Source organism: Microcaecilia unicolor, chromosome 11, assembly GCF_901765095.1.
Source record: "Microcaecilia unicolor chromosome 11, aMicUni1.1, whole genome shotgun sequence".
NCBI lineage: Eukaryota > Metazoa > Chordata > Amphibia > Gymnophiona > Siphonopidae > Microcaecilia > Microcaecilia unicolor.
Window position 1 is genome coordinate 24,418,509 of NC_044041.1, and position 22,285 is coordinate 24,440,793.

Consider the following 22,285-nt stretch of genomic DNA (forward strand, 5'->3'; position numbering starts at 1 on the left):
TCACAAGGAGCTGCAGTGGGAAATAAATTAAAAAATAAGAAATACCTTTAATTATGTAATTACATTTTTTTATTGCGCGATTAATCATGGTTAAACATTTTAATTGAAATGTAGCCCTAATTTACGTGTTTTAGTGCATTTATATTATTATTTGCTACATTTGTTTCCCACATTTTCCCACCCTTTTGCAGGCTCAATGTGGCTTACATATAACCGTTAACGGTGTTAGCCGATTACAGTTTGAACAAATATATAGTATGAATGAATACAAAGTGATATTGTGGTATAATGAGGTATATGTATGGTAGGAAACAGTTGGGGGGAACTTAGAGAGGGAAAGGGGGAAGAAGAGTCAGGTAATGTCCGTTGCAGTCTTTGGTTATGTTGTGTCACAAGTGACCGGTATTTTTATGTTGGGTCAGTGGGGCATGCTCTTCTGAACAGGTCTGTCTTTAGTGCTTTCCGAAAATGTAGGTGGTCGAGCGTAGTTTTTACTGCTTTTGGCAATACGTTCCTTAGTTGTGCGCTTAGGTAGGAAAAGCTGGTTGCATAGGTGGATTTGTATTTGAGTCCTTTGCTGCTTGGGGAGTGGAGGTTTAGGTATGATTGTGCAGATTTTGTGGAGTTTCTGGTTGGCAGGTCGATGAGGTCTGTCATGTATCCCGGTGCCTCACCGTAAATAATTTTGTGAACAGTCATGCAGATTTTGAAAGTGATGCATTCCTTAATTAATTTATTTATTTGCTGCACTTGTATCCCACATTTTCCCACCTATTTGCAGGCTCAATGTGGCCTACAAAATGTTACAACGACATATACACATTATAGAATAAGAATTTCAGAATAAAGATACAGATAGGTGCATAAGAATATCATAGCAATCATATTAACGGAATAATAATTCTACAATTGTTACAAACAAGAGTGCATGAGTAAATCATGTAGGATTAGAAGTGGATTGATAGATAAACATAGCATAATGATATCAGGACAAGATATAAAGTTCAGTCATGAGGATATAATTAAGATGAACAAATAGGAGAGTTCGGTAATAGTTATAATTGGAAAAACTTGGGAGTCAGATCGTTATGGGGAATCTTTTTTATACGTCTTTATGAATAAGTAAGCCTTTAGTAATTTTCGGAAGGTTGTCAAGGCGTGTGTTGCTTTTATGGCGATCGGTAATTCATTCCATAGTTGTGTGCAGATGTATGAGAAACTAGATGTATGTATAGATTTGTATTTAAGTCCTCTGCAGTTGGGATAGTGAAGGTTTATGCAGGTGCGTGATGAAGTTTTGTTATTTCTCTCTGGTAAGTCAATTAGGACTGACATGTAGGATGGGGCATCTCCATAAATGATCTTATGTAATACGATCCTTCAGTGGGAGCCAATGCAGCCTCTCTCTAAGGGCTCTGGCACTTCCATATTTCGCCTTACCAAATATCAATCTGGCTGCGGTGTTCTGGGCTGTTTGGAGTTTGATGGTTTGTACCTTGCATCGGTAGCCAGTGCAATTTTCCTCCGAGTGGTTTGGCGCTGTCAAAATGTATTTTTCCAAATATAAGCCTGGCTGCTGTATTTTGGGCGGTCTGAAGTTTCTTTATGATTTGATCCTTGCATCCCGCATACATTCCATTACAGCTACATAAACCTCCTAAAATGACCTAATGTTTTTATGGAAGCAATTTTCAAACTCCCTTCCTACACTTGCAAACCTTGGACTCCTTTCACAAAGCAGCACTACCGATTAGAGGCATGCTGAACGTGAAGAAGCCCATTGAATTCCCATGTGCTTCTTCGCATTCAGCGCACGCTAATCGGTAGCACTGCTTTGTAAAAGGAGTCCCTTGTCTTATATTTTATTTAAATACTCTTTACTTATTTCCACAAAAAATGTTCAATGGGAGACATAGGAGCCAACTTTTCAAAATTATTGGGGGTGCTAAGCCCAATGGAAATAACCCAGTGACATACACTCACACACCCCCAAACCTAATCATTGCCCCAGATACAAAGCTTAGGGGTCCTTATACTACTGTGTGCTGAAAAATGGGCTGCGATAGTGTAGGCGCGTATTATGGACGCGTACAGAATCATTTTTCAGCGCACCTGTAAAAGAGGCCTTTTTAAAATTTTTGCCAAAAATGGATGTGCGTCAAAATAAAAATTGGCACGTGTCCATTTTAGGTCTGAGACATTACCACCAGCCATTGACTTAGCAGTAAGGTCTCTCGCATTAACCGTGCAGTAATCGCCTACGCGCATCTAGTCGGAGTTACCGCCCGATTTTCGCCACGCGTCAGAAAATAAGTTTTCTGGCACACTTAAAGTGGACGTACAAAAAAATGAAATTAGCACACAGGCCATGTGGTAGCTGGTCGGTAACCCTGAATTGACACGGGTTGGGCAAGCAGAGGCACCTATGCGTCCCTGTTTATTAAAGTGTGCTAGAGGAACACTAGCATTTTTAGTGTGTGCTAAACATTAGCGTGCACTAACCATGTAGATGCCCATAATATTCCTATGGGTGTCTACATGGTTAGCATGCACTAAAAACGCTAGCACGCCTTAGTAAACAGCGCCCTTAGACTGAGAAACTGCCTGTGTAAAGAATCTACTAACTAAAGAAATCTACTGCAAAATATTCCCAACTCTGAGAACTGTCCTTTGGTACAAGGACATGACAAGAGAAGAAAAGTGGGAACAAAGAACCACGGATGCTAGACACTGGAGCACATAATATATTGGTAAAAAACAAAGTTTAATAAGAAATCAAAAACGACTCAACACAATGCTGTGTTTTGGCCAGAGGGCCTGCATCAGGAGTCTGAAACTATATATATATATATATAAATAAGAGATATTGTTGAAACAATGACATAATGATAAAGTGATAAATTGTTTACATCTAGATATGGAACACATAAGTAGTTTCAAGTGACCTTTCCTACTGTTTTTGGTCTCTCCGTACACCTGTTTTCTATAAGTTTAGTCCATTCAGAATTTACAATTTAGCATATTTTTCTCAAAACTACTTATGTGTTCCATATCCAGATGTAAACAATGTATCACTTTACCAAGATAATGTGTTCTCCAGTCTCTGAAATCCGTGGTTCTTTGTTCCCACTTTTCTTCTCTTATTGAGTTACTCCGTGGGACCTTTTGGAGTTCTCCACAAACATGGATTCTCTTTGGTACAAGGACATGAACCACTTAATAGAGATATCTTCTCACAAAGCCTCACTTGATGCCAGAAGGTTCCCGATTTCTTCATCCACTAAATTTTAAAAATGTAACGTACAATCTGTTCTTTCTAGTGATTTCACTTATATTGGAACCAAACGTTGGAACTCCATATTCCTAAATGTTAGATCTCATCCAGATTACCTACAATTCCGTAAACTGTTGAAATCCCATTTCTTTTCAAATTCTTTTCAAAATCCATCTCACTAGACTATACTATAACAAACAATTGATAATTCCAGTCCTCAGTTATCACTTTTTACAAAGGTATTATGGGCCTACGCGCGTCCAGCATATGCCAAATCAGCATTACCGCCTGGCTACCATGTGCCATGGGTGGTAATTCTGAATTTGGCATGTGCCAAAACCACATGGTGCTTACCCGGCAGTAAACAGCAGTGGACGCGTGTTGTATGCCTACCGTTCGGGTAGCACATGAGACCTTACCGTTAAGTCAATGGGTGGCAGTAAGGTCTCAGGCCGAAAATGGACACAAACTGGTTTTTATTTTGCTACATGTCCATTTTCCAGTTCCTTAAAAAAAAGGTCCTTTCCCCAGAATGCGGCAAAAACTGGCCCAACGCGTGCCACACTGCCACAGGCCACTTTTTGCTGTGGCTTAGTAAAAGAGCCCTAAATTAATTGTTCACTGACGAATATATCAATATTACAAACTGTCTGAATTTCTCTATCACTATAGAATATTATTTTCAATACTGATTCACTCAATACTCCGTATCTTAAATTAATCTGTAAACCACATTGAACTCAAACCCAATTTTTGGATAATGTGGGATATAAATGCCATAATAATAATGATAATAATACAAAGGAGTCACAGACCTTGCATCTGCTTTTAGGTCAGCTAAAAATTTAAATGGTAAAAAGCGGGTAAATTGAGGATGCAAAACCAATCACAGTATTTTCCTCCTCAAGCCAAACATACGTTTGGAAAACCCTCCTCACAATCTAACTACAGTGAGCACCAGGGTTGTGGAGTTAGTACAACAAGCGTTCGATTCCGACTCCTCTACTTCTGTATTATTTGAATCCAGAGGAATAGCCAGACCTCTGCGGGAGGGGGGTTTAGAGCCCGAGGTGGGGGGGCACAGTTTAGTCCACCTTCCACAGACCCCCCTGCCACTTTCGACTCCCCCCCTGCCGCCGACCCTCCCCCATCACCTCCGCCACCAGGTACCTTTGCTGGAGGGGGTCCCCAACCCCTGCCAGGCGAAGTCTTCAGCGCCGGTCTCCGGCGCCTTTGCTGATCTGTTTCTGTCAGTCCTGACTCCTGATGTCCTGCATGCACGTCCTGCACGGGGCTACATACAGGACGTGCACACAGAACATCTGGAGTCAGGACTGACAGAAACAGATCAGCGAAGGCACCGAAGACCGGCGCTGAAGAAGACTTTTGCTGGCAGGGGTTGGGGACCCCCGCCAGCAAAGGCACCTGGCGGCGGAGAGTCGGCAGCAGGGGGGAGGTCGAAAGTAGAGGGGGCCAAGGCTAAATCTGTGGGGGTCCATGCCCCCGTGACCCCCACCTAGCTACGCCCCCGTTTGAATCTAACTAGCTCTGACTCCTACTCATATTAGGCTTTAATGGGTCCCTTTTACTAAGCCGTGTAAGCGTCTACGCACGCCCAATGCGCTCCAAAATGGGCACTGCCTGACTACCGCGTGGCTCTTGCGGTAATTTCATTTTTGGCACACGTCCGCTACGCGCCTCTGAAAAATGTTTTTTATTTTCTGGCACGCATAACAGATGCGTACCAAGTGGCATTTGGCATGAGTAGGTCATTACCACCTGGTTACCGTGAGAGTCTTTACCGCTAGGTTAATGGCTGGTGGTAAGGTCTCCAACTCAAAATGGACATGCAGCAATTTTCATTTTGCCGCATGTCCATTTTAGGCAAAAAAAGGGCCTTTTCTACAGGCGCACTACAAAATGGATCGGCGCACCCAAAACCTGTGCCTAGACTACCGCAAGCCTTTTTGTTCTGGATATAAGGTACTAGTAAATATAGCTTTTATTTACCAGTATTTTAGATCCAGGATAAAGGTTTAATAGATAGATATAGATAAGTATAAAAATAAGTATAAAATGATAAATTTACTATAACTTATATAATGTTGTAAATTATCATTTTGAAGCTGGAGTCGGTACATTGTTAATGACTCCGGCTCTGACGCCACCCAAAATTGCTTCCAACTCCAAATCCGACTCCACAAATCCAACTCCAACGCCAGCTGTCAAATTGGTCTTCGAAACTTAATAGAGTCATTGGGGCGCCTAGGGGGACTACAGAGTATCTTTAACCCATTAGTGCCCAACGTTCCCATATGGGAACGTTGGGCACTAATAGTTTAAGGGGGGTGGGAGTGGAAAAGGAATAGGAGCTTCTCCTTTTTCCCATTCCCATCCTTCTCTCTGAAACTGGGACAATGGTTCAGACTGGTGAGGGAGATTCATTAAGCTGCCTGCCTATAGTATATTGCCATGCAGCTTGGTTGCACAGTTAATTCCGGAACATTAATATTAACCAGGCTACACTCATTTTTTATAGTAACATTCTAACCCCTCTGTTGACAAAGTTGCGCTAGCGGCTGCTGGTGCACTAATGCTGACACAGCCCATTCACTTTGAGTGGGCTGTGTCGGGATTACCATGTGGCAGCTGCTAGCGTGGCTTAGTAAGGGGGGGGTTAAGTTGTTGATTTTGTTACGTACCATTGAGTCAGTGTTGACTCACGTTGACCCCTTGGATAGTTACCCTGAGCTGTGTTTGGTCATCAGTCAAGTGGCTATCATTGTAAATATCAGTTATTTTAGGGATATGAACAGGGTATGGATGAGGCCACGTGGTCTTTATCTGCCATCATTTTCTCTGTTTCTATGTAAGGAAAACATGTTTGGAATGCTTTTGGAAAAACTGGCTTTTTTCCAGATTTTTGTTGATTTTGTTTCAATTTATTTCACATTTTTGTGTTAATAAAAAAAAAGTGTGAATTCTTGTTAGAAATTTTTAATACATGGAAATTTACTAGACACATTTAATTTAAATTTATTTTGTGCAGACATTGTTTAAAGAAGCTTAACAAATCAAGTGCACACTAAGGGGTGAATCTCTTCATAAAGGCAGTTAATTATTATTATTTGTTACATTTGTATCCCACATTTTCCCACCTTTTGCAGGCTCAATGTGGCTTACATATAACCGTTAACGGTGTTAGCCGATTACGGTTTGAACAAATACATAGTATGAATGAATACAAAGTGATATTGTAGTATATCGAGGTATATGTATGGTAGGAAACAGTTGGGGGGAACTTAGAGAGGGAAAAGGGGAAGAAGAGTCAGGTAATGTCCGTTGCAGTCTTTGGTTATGCTTATCTGTAATATATTTTTGAATTAGGTAAATAAAAATGATCCTATCTTTTAGCAATGCTGCTTTCACTACACTACAGATTCTGTATTTGTATGGCCAACTTCCTATAGCTGTGAAGCTAACTGATGCTTTTTTTTTAAACGTTATATTTCTGTATCACCTTTTAAAAAAAGATTCAAAGATATTTACAAGATCAAGATATTATTAAGTTGTTATGATTTAATTGTATCAAGCATAGCCTATCCCACCTAAATCCACTCAATCTATTCCACCCAAACCAAAAATATACTACTTTAAACACTTAAACAATAAAACACAATTAATATGAATCAAATAAAACATATACACAGAGAAAATAAAAAGGTCAACAGAGGGTGAAATTCACCATTTTTCGTTTCAAAAAGTAATAAATAGAAATAAAAGCAAAGAAAATAAGATGAAACCTTTTTTAATTGGACTAACAATATTTTGATTAGTTTTCGAAGACAATACCTTCTACTTTTGATCTGAAGGAGAAGGTATTGCCTTCTATGGCTAATCAAATAAAAAGGAATTTAGTCCAATAAAAAAGGTATCATCTTATTCTCTTTTATTTCTTTAAAAGTGGACTAACACAGCTTCCACACCACTTCACTCTTTTCAAAAAGAAATCTTTCCTTTCTAGCCTATTGACCCATAACAGTCATCTTCATTATAATCTGAGTCTTCTATACATAGAAACATGCTGCATAATTTCTTTCATTAAAATACAGCAGAGACTATAGTCAAAATTTAATTCTAAGGCAAAGAACAGAAAAAGCACTGTGCATTAAGGGCTGATAACTTAAACATTCAAGAACCAAAGCAACATAGAAGTTCCCCTCTAGAAATGTATAATATTTTTAAACATGCCTTTTTTTCAGAACTGCCTGGATTTTTTTTTTTGTTCCGTTATTATAACATGTACTAGGAAGCACACTCTGAAATGAGGTTTAGTCAGCTGTGAGCAGTTCTGCAAATTATCTATAGATGTAGGTGTAACTTTTATTAGTCTTTGCTTTTATGTTATAATCTTTCTGTAGGTGTGAGGAATAGAACTAACCAGCCACAACCATTAAACCTTTCATGGCAGCCCTTCAAGTCCTGCTAAAAATAGCCTGTCTGGCCTCTCCAGAGCACAGTAACAAGTAGACCAAGAAAGTACACTCTGGAAACCTCAAATCTGACCTGCTTAAATCAAATAAAACAGCCAATCTCCCCAATCCCAAATGGTCCAAATACTCTACCTTCTGTACTCTGGGATTACAGGAAGTGAATGTAGTCCTCGAGTAAGGAGCTCTCCTCTAAAAGCAGCTAAAGGATCCTACAGAGCAGAAAAAAGCAAAGCAGTGGGATCAAACCCAGAGAGAACTATACAGGATCCTTCACTCCTCTGAACCGTCCCTCCCTACCCCCTCTCCCAACAAGAGGCAGCTGAAACAGCACAAGCCACTGCTATAAATATAGTCAAACTCCAGGTCTCAGGCATGGGACTGACAGCTGGAAGGCAAGAGATAGGGGAGATAGGCCGAAGAGCAGGCCAACGCTGAAAAAAAGAAAACACTGACACTCAGGCAATTCAGATGTAGCCTGAGCACCTGAAAAGCATTTTGTGAACTGATTTGATTTGTTTTACTCCTTCCACAGCTGTTCAGGTTTAAACAAAATCAACACTAAAGGGTCATTTTTGCAAAGATGCGGTAAGGCTACTGAGCAGGTAGCCTGCACCAAATTGGCCTACCGCCAGGGTAACATGGGAGCCTGGTGGTAGTACCAAGGTTGGCGCATGCAGTTTCCCACAGTAGGGGAAAAGGAATGGGACTTGATATACCCACCTTTCTGTGTTTTTTGCAACTACATTCAAAGTGGCTTACCTATTATATACAGGTACTTATTTGTACCTGGGGCAATGGAGGGTTAAGTGACTTGCCCAGAGTCACAAGGAGCTGAAGTGGAAATCAAACTCAGTTCCCCAGGACCAAAGTCCACTGCACTAACCACTAGGCTACTCCTCCACTAGCAACATTCCATGTAGAATCTTCAAATAGTAGCAACATTCCAGAATCTCAAATAGTAGCAACAGCAACATTCCATGTAGAATCTCAAATAGGGAAAGGGAAATGGGACTTGATATACCGCCTTTCTGAGGTTTTTGCAACTACATTCAAAGCAGTTTACATAGTATAGACACCAGGGGCAATGGAGGGTTAAGTGACTTGCCCAGAGTCACAAGGAGCTGAAGTGGAAATCAAACTCGGTTCCCCAGGACCAAAGTCCACTGCACTAACCACTAGGCTACTCCTTCCCTTGTAAGTCTGAAGACTATTGAAGTGGTGTATGTTCAGATACAGTGGGATATTTTTCATGTCCTGGAGGGATCACATTTACAAAAAAAGAGTTATAGTGGGAGGGTTGAACCTCCACCTCTTGGCTTACAGTCTGCTGCACTAATCATTAGGCTACTCCTCTGTTCTGCAGAGATAGCTGTGTGGCCATATTTTTGAAAATGATGCCAGATAGATGTTCCTCTCCCTGGTTTTTTGTTGTACAAAAGTTGAACGTTTCACTTTGGAAAATGGCTATTCATTTTGGACGTTTTCAGTGCAAAAACATCCATCTCACAGCCATAATCGAACAGGAAATCTAGACGTTTTTCCTGTTTGATAATGGCTGTGAGATGGACGTTTTTAGCAGGACTTTATTTTGGACTTAAGATTTTTTTTTTTTAAATGCCCTTCTACTTCACCTATTTAATTCTTCTGCCCCATTCATGATTTTGTAAACTTCTGCCATATCCTCTCTCGAACATATTTTCAACAAGTTGAAAAGCGCTAACCTGTTTTGCCTCTCTTCATAAAGGAGGTGTTCTAGCCCTTTATCATTTTTGTCAGTCTCCTCTGAACCTTTTCTAGTTCTGCTATATTCTTTGATACAGCAGACTTTGATCCTGGGGAACTGAGTTCGATTCCCACTGCAGCTCCTTGTGACTCTGGGCAAGTCACTTAACCCTCCATTGTCTCAGGTACAAAATAAGTACCTGAATATATGTAAATTGCTTTGAATGTACTTGCAAAAACCACAGAAAGGTGGTAGATCAAATCCCATTTCCTTTTCCCTATTTGAGATTCTAAATGGAATGTTGAGATTCTGTTGCTACTATTGGAGATTCTACATGGAATGTTGCTATTCCACTAGCAACATTCCATGTAGAAGCCTGCCCTTGCAGATCAGCAACGCGGCTGCGCAGGCTTCTGTTTCTGTGAGTCTGATGTCCTGCACATACTCACAGAAACAGAAGCCTGCGCAGCCGCGTTGCTGATCTGCAAGGGCAGGCTTCTACATGGAATGTTGCTAGTGGAGGAGTAGCCTAATGGTTAGTGCAGCGTACTCTGATTCTGGGGAACTGAGTTCAATTCCCACTGCAGCTCCTTGTGACTCTGGGCAAGTCACTTAACCCTCCATTGCCCCAGGTACAAAATAAGTACCTGAATATATGTAAACCGCTTTGAATGTAGTTGCAAAAACCTCCGAAAGGCGGTATATCAAGTCCCATTTCCCTTCCCTTTTTGAATTGAGACCAGAAATGCACAAGATTGGGTTGGACATTCATCTACTCTTTAAGACACAAACATATCTACCGACTATTCAAATATTTGAAAGGTATTAATCTACAAATAAACCTTTTTGCAGAGATGAAAAGGTGGAAGAACTAGAGGACATGCATTGAGGTGTCAGGGAGGTCAACTCAGGAATAATGTCAGGATGGGATGATACCTGGAATGCCCTCCCACAGGAGGTGGTGGAGATGAAAACAGAATTTAAAAAATGCATGGGATAAACACAAAGGAATCCTTTATAGATGGTATGGAACCAAACAAGCTTAGCAGTGATTAGATGGCAACACCAGTAAATGTGAAGCAAAGCCAGTCCTGGGCAGACTTCTACAGTCTGTGCCCTGATCATGGCTGGACAGATTCAGCTTCAGTAGTTGGAGAGCAAGGCTAATGCCAGGCGGACTTCTACAGTCTGTGCCCTGAAAATGGCAAGGACAAATCAAGATCAAATATACATTACATCATACCTTATGAATTTATCCTGTTGGGCAGACTGGATGGGCTGTACAGGTTTATGCTATCATCTATTATGTTATGTCATTACAGTTCATGTCCAATATGAGTAGAAAACCCCCCACAATCAACCACAATGACTGAGTATTTATAACTTTTTAATATATACAAAATAGTATCTCCAATCTTTCACACTTCTATTGAGACAGTACTCATAAATAATCATAAGGAGGAAAAAGTCTCAGTAAGCCTAGATTTACTATATTTAGTCTACAAACGGCTTTAATGCAAACATGGGCAAAATAAAAAACCTCCTGTGAACTTATATCGTTTCTATTTAAAAAATGAGTATTTGGCATTAAAGTGTACTTAACTTCTGTAACTTCAGAGCACTTCTGGCAGCAACCTGGAACTTCACAGCTTCCTTAACAGTCCAACTGCATTCATCCTTTTTTTGACAATGGTCAGCATTTCGATATACTGCATCAGGGATTAGTGGGGCATTTCAAACTCAACTCAACATAGCCCAATGTCAGCAGCAACATATGTTGAGCTGAGTTTGAAATGCCCCACTAATCCCTGATGCAGTATATCGAAATGCTGACCATTGTCAAAAAAAGGATGAATGCAGTTGGACTGTTAAGGAAGCTGTGAAGTTCCAGGTTGCTGCCAGAAGTGCTCTGAAGTTACAGAAGTTAAGTACACTTTAATGCCAAATACTCATTTCTTAAATAGAAACAATATAAGTTCACAGGCGGTTTGTTGCCCATGATTGGATTAAAGCCATTTGTTGACTGAATATAGTAAGTCTAGGCTTACTGAAGCTTTTTCCTCCTTGTGTTTCTTTATGAGTACTGTCTCAATAGACGTGTGAAAGGTTGAAGATGTTATTTTGTATATATTGGATTATTTAGTACTCCCCCTCCTTCGTTTTTTACAAGCGAGTATTTATAACTTTTATCATCTGACTCAGGAATTCAAGTGATACAATGAATTCTATGCATATTTGGGAGTAGTCCCGGGCAGAGAAATCTTCATTTCATCACCAATGGGGTTTATGTCACAGAAAGTGAAATTGTTATAATACAAATTATGATAAACTCTTCTTTATTTCTACAACACACTGGCCCTACCTTTCTAACACTATTAGAATTCCAAAACTAATAAGCAAAGACTCTATTTGGTCAAGAATTGATCAAGCTTGCAAAAAAAAAAAAAAAAAACCCAGTTCATTTATGCCTTCCAAGACTGACGTTTGTAGACTCACTACTATAAATATGTTTGAAATTGACATTGCTATTACAAAGCTGAATTAACATAAGACATACATAATGCAAGATTTGTTCAATGTTGATGCTTAATGTTTATGGTTACAACAGATATATTTCTCCAGATGATGTGTGTGGAAGATATGTCAGGGTTTTACCTTTTTGTTATAAGCCAGCCCCCTATCTTCTTTTTAACATATTTAAGAAAATACTAGTTTTATGAGTTATGATTGATAAAATGTCAAGAGTTGATTTGCATGAAATAAATACCCTTCTATGGATTTCAATATAATGGAACAGTTTTCTCAAAGATCAAAGCAATCTTGCATAGACATTGGACATCCTACATTTTTAAAGCTAAAAGGAAAAGAGCCACAACTCTGGAATGCACTACCTGAAAGGCTCCGCTTAACACAAGAATATCTCTTCTTCAGGAAGCAGGTGAAAGCTTGGCTCTTCAACCAGGCCTTTAGTGGAAGAAGTAACTAACATGTTAGTCACACACACACATGGAGTGATATGGACTGCACATACTACAGCAGGACATGTTTACCCACTCCTACCCTAGCTGAGATAATATTTAACCATCACTCTGACCTCATGTGCAACTTTCTTTAAATTAGTCACCTTACTCTCTAACTCTTCTTAATCTCTTACCTATCTATATGTTCCACCTTTGCTTATACCCTTCACTATCAATGAAAATGTTATATTATGTACTGTGTTGGCGTAAGTAGTATATTATGCCATACTTTGTATTATTTGAATATTTTTACTGCTGTAATTGCCTACTGCTCATGTTTGATCTATTCTTACTGTACACCGCCTTGAGTGAATTCCTTCAAAAGGCAGTAAATAAATCCTAATAAAACAAACAAACAAATAAATAAATACATAAGGTAATCTTCATTTCCCTTGGCACCCTGGAAGACGAAAACAAGATTTATGGGAAAGTTATCAATGTGGGCCATCGTTAAGACGGGTTATTTTACTGTTAACCCTAGTTATTAGTAACTAGGTCTCGTTGCATAAAATGGGACCTAAACTAAAATAGCATGTTAATGGTAAAATAACACATCTTAATGGTTACCCATGTAGCTAACTATGACCCTTGGCTGATTTGTGTAAGATGTCAGTTTATGTGCTTTGTTTAAGCAGCGAGGCTAGAATCCATAGTGCCAGAGAAAGCTGTGGAATTAATGATGTCTAAGGTTGCCTGACTTCAGCAGCTGTCTAGATTCTCCAATTTAAGCCCCTGGAGACGGTACAGCTGGGCAAGTCAATCATTCTGTTTCTCATTCATTTTCATATTCAGTGGTCTGCTCCTGTGGGCACTAATCACCCAAATTCAGAATGTACAAGCATTTCGTTCAGTAACAAAGATCAGAGAATCATAATATATGAACACCAAAAGAAAACCTCTCTTTATATAGAATGCAAGATACTTGATATAATACTATGTTCTTGTGAAGTGCAAAAGGGATATTCATGAGAAAGGGAAAAAAGCCTCTGTACCTAAACCCCCACCCAGTAGAAATTATGGTAGGGTATAGAGGAAATAATATGGGTCACTTTTCTTCATCGGTGCTATATTTGCTAAAAGCTTCACAGGAATAACTGGCTCCTGGATCAAAAATCATTTTTTCAAAGTGAAAATATACTTAGCTTAAACTTCTAAATTATAGTAGACACATGTGCAGAGTAAATCAGTCAGGTCGACTGTGGCCAGAGTTTCACTACTATGGGCTGTCTCAAGAAGTGCGTGACATCGGTATCTTTTAAACACAATGTTTAAAAACATTCAAGACACGTGTTTAAAAGATACCGATATCATGCACGCTAGACTAGACAACAATGGTAGAAAAAAATAATTTTATTTTTAGTATAAGATAAAGTAGTATAGTAGCTGTGCTAATTTTTTTTGTTTTATTTGTAGCTGTTAATTTGTAATGTAGTGAATAGAATATGCCAGTTTTTGAAATTTACGTTTGCTATCTTTATAGCAGTACAAAGGGAAAATATTTTTGTTTTCCTGCTCTTATCCTACATGCCAGAGTCTGGTGTTTGGGGGTTTCAGCTGAATTTTCATCTACATATTTTATTAATTTATGGTCATTCTTAGGGGTTCTAAATATCGGCCCTATATATATATATATATATATATATATACACACACACCTGGTTACACTAGTACTCTATAGAGGAAAGCAGGCACCCATTTTTCTTCAATAGAATATGTGCCTCTCAAGATGTTCTCTGGGAACTTATATATAAGCACACGGAGAATTACCTCCAAACTGCTTGAAAGTGGTAAAACTGTAAGAGCAACAAAGAAGCACCATGTTGTGCAGAATCCATCCTGGCTGGGTAATGGATCGCCAGTGTTAGCGACATGCTGTGTCCCAGTAAAGAACTTTGGAAAAGAGAACTCAAAGCCTGCCAAGCAGGTTTTGTCTTCTTCAGTTGTGGGCAGGCTTGGAGGTCCCCAATTTGACTGCCCCTCTCGAATTGACTACTCACTTGTCCTTTAGATTGTAAGCTCTTTGAGCAGGGCCTGTCCTTTTATGTTAAATTGTACAGCGCTGCGTAACCCTAGTAGCGCTTTAGAAATGTCAAGTAGTAGTAGTAGTAGTGGGGGTCTTAGGGCCTAATGGAAGCCCTGGAAGCAGTTTCCTCAAGAAAAAGATGAGCAGTTCTTGACAAGTTCTCCTCAAGCAAGATGGTGGCCAATTAAATACAGAACATGCAGGCTTCAAAGAGCTTGATGTGGTGCCAGGAATGTGTCAGGCAAGGGTATATCAGTTTCTGGAGGGGAGGTCAGAAGGTGCTAGAACTGTATCAGGGTGCTGTAGAGGGGGGACAGTCTGCCTTTGGGGTACTGAAAGATTGTAGGTTGGGAGGAGCATGAAATTGAGGAAAATCAGGGGATTGGGCTGTTCTCATTCTAAATACTGTAGCACCTTAGGTAGGGCTTTTTATTATACACTGCATGCAAGCAAACTCTGGTTGGAGTGCACTGGAAGACTGGCCAGGAGGGACCAGAGAATTGCAGCAGAGTGTTTTTGTGGCTGTTGTATAAGCCACACCCAGCCAGGAGAGTTGGCAAGGTGGAAGACATGGGGGAAAAAAAGTTTAAAAGTGTGAAAGCAATACCTTGGAAGCTGTTCCCTGTTGAAAGCACAGCCTGAGAGAAAGTGTGTTGTGGCTTCAGATTGAGCTACAACCAAAGAGTGCTGGAAGCTTGACTGAGCTGCAGTCTACACCTGAGAGTAATCAGCAGAAGCTGGTCAGAAGCAGAGAAAGCTTGGGTGCAAAAGTGAAAGTAAGACAGCTGCTGTTCCTGGAGCAGCGAGGGAAAGCTGGTCCACATTCCAGAAGTGGAGCTGGAACTGGAGCTGCTATCCAGAAACTGGCTCTGGGAAACTGCAGAGAAGAATAAAGTGGCAAGCTATGCACAGAGAAAAATATTAAAGGCTGAACTGCAGGAGCTGCAACTAGAGCAGTTCAGGAATGTGGTCTGGAGTGGAAGTTACTGCCAGAGCTGGAGCTGTTTGACTTCAGGAAAGGCCAGCTCCTGAAGGGAGTGAGAGACTCCAAGTTGTTGTGAGTTGTGACCAAACACAAAAAATGCTGGTGCATTGTAAGCTCCAACTGAAACAGTTGAGAATCCTGGAGTGGAGTAGTTGTTCCAATTTCAGCTAAGCTTCTGCAGAAGGAATGGATCCTCAGAAGCTTAGCTGAAATTGGGTGGCGGAGCAGGTGGGGGGAATAGGGGGTGGTGATTGGGAGGAGAGGATAGGGGAGGGCAGACTTGTACGGTCTGTACCAGAGCCGACGATGGGAGGCGGGACTGGTGGTTGGGAGGCGGGAAATACTGCTGGGCAGACTTATAGGGTCTGTGCCCTGAAAAGGACAGGTACAAATTCAAGGTAAGGAATACACATATCAGTTTGTCTTGGGCAGACTGGATGGACCATGCAGGTCTTTTTCTGCAGTCATCTACTATGTTACTATGTAAGCCAGCAGTCTAGTATATACTGGTGGAGGACCAGTGAGTGTGCCTTAAGGACTGAAGAAGTAAATCTCCAGGATGGGCATTTGGGACCAGGAGTTGCAGGAAACCTGGTTAGCCCTACAGCAATGCCCTGTAAATTCAGAGGATTACCGGTGCTGGGAGTGGGGCACAGCTGAGGAACACGGAAAGGCCAAAAAGAGGGCCTTGAAACAGTCACAATGGGGTGACTGACAGAAAGCCTACTGGGGTAGCCGAAAAGGCACCGGATGGAAGGAAGATGACAGAGTCTCCAAGAGGAAACAAATTTAGTGACCAACCTGAAGTCAAAGGGCTTCAAGAAATCAAGTCCCCTGACAAAGGCAGGAAACAAGAAGTCAGACAAGTAGCTGGGCAGCAAGTGAAAGCAATGTCTGGGCAAAGGAGTTGAAACCCAAGCCTAGAAGCCCCAAGGAAAAGGGGACTTGTCATGGCCAACAGGTAGAAGTTAAGTGCCTGTCTCATGTGTAGCCTAAGAGGTGAAAGGGAGTCCACCCCTGCGGTTAGAGGTGAGGGGGAGAGTAAGTGAGGGAGGGAGTGACATAGTAGCAGGCGTCCCTAGAAACACTCCCTCACTGAGGTTACAGTTATGTCACCTTTCAGCACGTGGGTACTAGTCTTCTGAGAATGAAGCTGTTGGAAGAGTGGGGCTCAGGCCAGGAGGGCATTAAAAATTAGGGTTACCATATGGCTCCAGAAAAAGGACACATTGATTCAGTCCGGGTTTTGCTTCCAGTGAAAGCAATGGAAGTAAAACCCAGACTGGCTCAATCTGTCCTCCTTTTTCTGGAGCCATATGGTAACCCTACGTTAAATGCCCTGAGTCTGAGAGAGACTCCGATACAGAGGTTACCAAGAGAGAGAGTGGGAACCTGAGTCCAGAGAACTTCCAGAATCCTGTAAATGCCAGCAAGTCAAGCTTCAGTGAGGTAGGAGAATTTTCTTTGAATCTCAGAGCTAAGAGAGTGAATGTTAACTAACCCTGTGGAGTGTATAAGAGAGAGACTACAAGAGCCTAAGTTAAGAAGTAACTGTATATTTACCTTGTGAAGCCTGTGTCTGGGACAAGATGCAGGAGCCCTGAACCAAGAGGGAAGAGTAGCTTTTCTTGAAGTGTGGAACCTGTCAGGGGAGAGGTTCCAGGATTGTGTTTAAGAGACTTTATTGAGAATGAAAAGCCTGTACCGAATTTCTGGAATAGACTTCTTGAGTCAGTATGTCAAGCTCCATCTTTGCCCGTCTTCAAATCTAAGCTAAAAGACCACCTTTTTGAGGCTGGTTTTAACTCCTATTCACTTGTTCAGTACTCGTGTCTGTTTTATCATTCCCACCTTAAGTAATTCCCTGTCTTGATTAGATTGTAAGCTCTGTTGAGCAGGGACTGTCTCTTACATGTTTAGGGTACAGCGCTGAGTACCTCTACTAGTGCTATAGAAATGATAAGTACAGCAGTAGTAGTATCTTACTGCATGGGGAAATTGTTAGTAACCAATAATGGAACCAATAATGTACAGCTCAAGATGATGATAGCAAAAATGGATTAAACAAAACCATGCGTTATTGCTGGACTGATGGCAAAAACTCATGTGAACAAATCTGACCAATCACATTGCTTGAAGGCCACAGTCAGTTGAGCACTATAACAACACATTAGGGTTGATCAAACTCTTGCAACCCAACAGCAAAACTACCTTTATAACTGTCAATTACTCAAGACACTATTGTTCAAAATACAATGGAAAAAGTTGGTAGAAGAATTCTGTTTTTTAACAAAAGTAGAGATTACCATGCAGCATCTCAGTTACTGTAAATGCCAAAAAAAGATGGTGAAAAAGAATTATAAATGATGAAGTAAAAGAATGCATCAACCTGCAAAGAGGACTATTCATTTCCTGTCCACCACAGATGTTTAAAGAGAGATTAAACACAGTGTAGAGGTTAAGAACCTGCAGAACTGTTTTCAGAGAGTCACTTCCATCTTGATTGCTCTTTCCACTACATTTCCCCCCCTGAAAGACGGTTACAGTATTACCTTCTTAAACTGTACCCCTCTAGAAGTTTAAAGATTTTTCAAGCATGGAACACAGAGAATGTAAGAGGTTTCTGGCAGTCTTTTGCAAAGAGTACTGAAAACGTACTTAAGCATGTTTGGCTACTATTAATTGTCTTGTGTTTGATTACCAAAGACAAAGAACTGAAATCCATCTATTTTCACAATACCTCATCTCATAACCATTCATTCAACTTTTATTTAAACAGTATCAGTTCTTTTGCTAGTGATGCTCATGAAGATAGATATATACATGAAAGACTTAATGGCAGATTGAAATGCATAATGGACCTCATTATTCCCTTTGCAAAGCAATCCTAGAAAAACAATGTGTAGGCGTTTCCTGCTTTACCTTTTCCATCTGACTGATTATAACAGTTTTTCATAAGAAATGACTTTGAAAGATACTGATTTTTCACTTCACAGTGCACAAAACAGTAAATGAAAATGATTCATACTTAACAGAAGACATCGTGGACAGTGTTCATGCTATGCAGACAGTTACAGCTGTCAGATTATTCCCACTTTTCCTTAGTAATTAATTTAAATAATATATACACTTGCACATGACTGTGTCAGATAAATATATGATTTTTTAAAAATTAGTTCTCAAGTCCGTTGGCACTTCGCACTTCACTGAGAAGGAAATTAAATTCTGCAGGCTGACAGGAGTGGGAACAAACTGGGTAGTTGAACAAAGAAAACAGTCAGGACGGAGGAATGGAGGTCTTGAATTAAATGACGTCAAGTTGTCCAGTGGTTTGACATTACAAGCTAATAAAGACTATCAACAGTGTCATGGGAAGATATACTGAGTTCAGATATAATTGTCTCCTTTTTCCCAAATTTAGTCTTTAAGATTCACAGACTTTCAAGATTATTTTTCTTTTTCTAATCCATTTACAAGTAGAAAAGCATAAGGTCCTTCATTCTGATGATTCCAGTCATCTGATGTGGATATGAACCAGCTTAAGTTTGGTGAAGACATGTCAGTGATGAAACGAGTACATAATGGTTGTTTATTGTTTCTTAACAGTGAAGAGACATCAACTGAGTTGAAGCTCTGAGAAGCAAAGATGGATTCCAGCAGGATGTGTGCATTAACATGCACTTGATTTAATGAGCTAAAATATGAACTAAAAACTGAAAAGTGCGATTGACCAGAACGGGAGAATGATATTCATATTTACTGTAAACCTCTGAAGAGAATGAGATCTTCTGTTCAAAAGATCATACATTTGAATAGCAGATCATTAGACAATTACCATGCATAGGAGCCGGCTTTGTGGGTGCTTCAGCACCCCCAATATTGAGAGAATTCATTGTATGTGTCCAGGGAGGGGTTATGTCCTTTGGGCTTAGCACCCCCAATAATTCTGAAAAGTTGGCTCCTATGTTACCATGCACTTCTGTTCACCAGTTAATAATCTACTCAGTGATACTTGGGCCAAGGAGAAGCAAACTGGTCTTATTGCAGCTACTGTTATGGAGTACAGTAACTATATAGACTTCCCATTAAATATCTATAACTCTAAACCACAGGACAGTTAGTGCATATAGAAACCACACCATTAAATGCCAGTTATGTAAAGTCAACAGTACAAGACAGGATAAGGACTTTGTGGGGCACCACTCAGGGAAAAACTAGTGTCAGATGGAATGTTCTCACATATTGCAGTTCTTTTGCGGGTAATTGATGTACTTGAAGGGATAGTATGTCCCAGAATATCCATTCTCAGGTTAGGCGTATACCACAATACTTACAGATCTAACAGAAAGCAATTATTTTTTTTTCTCATTAACTTAAGGATATCAGACCATTTTCTACACCACCAGGGTGCAGTGCTGTGTGGGGATGATGACCAGTAAGTACATTTGACGATTTTCACCATTCCTAATAATGAAAATTCCTGTGGTCATTGCCTTGGTTCATACAGTATCTATAAATACCAGGTGTGAAGTTCCGTCTTCAAACTCTGATGTACAACAAACATCCAGTGCTTCTTCTATGTACACCTTGTTTTTACAGGACCATATGCGTGACATGGGCCTTACACAAGGTGAGATGAGTTTTCTCTAAATAACTCTTTTTTTTTTTTTTTTACTTTTCTTCTAAAGGCCATTGCTGTTTCTGTGGCTAAGCGGGGGTTTTGAAATCTCAACAACAGCTGAGCGAGATTTGTTCAGAAACTTTGGAGCTCGACGTAATAGTCGTTGTGCTTCGGTGAAGGCTTCTGTCAATTCTTTTTTCCATTGTACAAATTCAGGATCACTCTGAGAATAGAAGTATAAAAGTACAATTTATTAATATTAATCAGTGCCATTCAAGGTAAAAATCTGGGGTTCTTTTTATTTATTATTTGAAAATACTCTTAAAGGGAGCCTACCATTACAAAACAATTTTAACTGTACACTGGACAAACAAGCAAATATCCTATTCATTTAAATGGTGCCCAGAGTTAAAGTCAACAATTTGTAGTCTATGTTCTGCACATTCATTTTAACGCTCATACATAATGGAGGAGATTGGTATGGAATACTTTACTTTTGTAAGCATACTACCCCCGACCACCAATTGTAACTCACTAGGCATTCATCGTCTCATAAGGAATAGGTTTGAGTGTGTTATATACAGTGGGGGAAATAAGTATTTGATCCCTTGCTGATTTTGTAAGTTTGCCCACTGACAAAGACATGAGCAGCCCATAATTGAAGGGTAGGTTATTGGTAACAGTGAGAGATAGCACATCACAAATTAAATCCGGAAAATCACATTGTGGAAAGTATATGAATTTATTTGCATTCTGCAGAGGGAAATAAGTATTTGATCCCCCACCAACCAGTAAGAGATCTGGCCCCTACAGACCAGGTAGATGCTCCAAATCAACTCGTTACCTGCATGACAGACAGCTGTCGGCAATGGTCACCTGTATGAAAGACACCTGTCCACAGACTCAGTGAATCAGTCAGACTCTAACCTCTACAAAATGGCCAAGAGCAAGGAGCTGTCTAAGGATGTCAGGGACAAGATCATACACCTGCACAAGGCTGGAATGGGCTACAAAACCATCAGTAAGACGCTGGGCGAGAAGGAGACAACTGTTGGTGCCATAGTAAGAAAATGGAAGAAGTACAAAATGACTGTCAATCGACAAAGATCTGGGGCTCCACGCAAAATCTCACCTCGTGGGGTATCCTTGATCATGAGGAAGGTTAGAAATCAGCCTACAACTACAAGGGGGGAACTTGTCAATGATCTCAAGGCAGCTGGGACCACTGTCACCACGAAAACCATTGGTAACACATTACGACATAACGGATTGCAATCCTGCAGTGCCCGCAAGGTCCCCCTGCTCCGGAAGGCACATGTGACGGCCCGTCTGAAGTTTGCCAGTGAACACCTGGATGATGCCGAGAGTGATTGGGAGAAGGTGCTGTGGTCAGATGAGACAAAAATTGAGCTCTTTGGCATGAACTCAACTCGCCGTGTTTGGAGGAAGAGAAATGCTGCCTATGACCCAAAGAACACCGTCCCCACTGTCAAGCATGGAGGTGGAAATGTTATGTTTTGGGGGTGTTTCTCTGCTAAGGGCACAGGACTACTTCACCGCATCAATGGGAGAATGGATGGGGCCATGTACCGTACAATTCTGAGTGACAACCTCCTTCCCTCCGCCAGGGCCTTAAAAATGGGTCGTGGCTGGGTCTTCCAGCACGACAATGACCCAAAACATACAGCCAAGGCAACAAAGGAGTGGCTCAGGAAGAAGCACATTAGGGTCATGGAGTGGCCTAGCCAGTCACCAGACCTTAATCCCATTGAAAACTTATGGAGGGAGCTGAAGATGCGAGTTGCCAAGCGACAGCCCAGAACTCTTAATGATTTAGAGATGATCTGCAAAGAGGAGTGGACCAAAATTCCTCCTGACATGTGTGCAAACCTCATCATCAACTACAGAAGACGTCTGACCGCTGTGCTTGCCAACAAGGGTTTTGCCACCAAGTATTAGGTCTTGTTTGCCAGAGGGATTAAATACTTATTTCCCTCTGCAGAATGCAAATAAATTCATATACTTTCCACAATGTGATTTTCCGGATTTAATTTGTGATGTGCTATCTCTCACTGTTACCAATAACCTACCCTTCAATTATGGGCTGCTCATGTCTTTGTCAGTGGGCAAACTTACAAAATCAGCA

At 40.6% G+C, this 22,285-nt stretch overlaps 2 protein-coding genes across 4 annotated transcripts in view; both read right to left on the reverse strand.

Annotated features, from left to right (window-relative positions):
* MYO18B (myosin XVIIIB) overlaps positions 1-8,002 on the reverse strand; it is a 549,955-nt gene extending 541,953 nt beyond the window's left edge. For all 3 annotated transcript variants that reach the window (XM_030218025.1, XM_030218027.1, XM_030218024.1), the window contains exon 1: positions 7,900-8,002. The gene's annotated coding sequence lies outside the window, so the exon portion shown is untranslated. The remainder of the gene's footprint in view (positions 1-7,899) is intronic.
* An 11,755-nt stretch (positions 8,003-19,757) lies between these two features.
* The window catches only part of GRK3 (G protein-coupled receptor kinase 3), a 441,692-nt gene continuing 439,164 nt past the window's right edge, over positions 19,758-22,285 (reverse strand). The window contains exon 21 of the mRNA XM_030219404.1: positions 19,758-20,362. Within this exon, the coding sequence (XP_030075264.1) occupies positions 20,201-20,362 (162 nt within the window). The 3' untranslated portion in view covers positions 19,758-20,200. The remainder of the gene's footprint in view (positions 20,363-22,285) is intronic.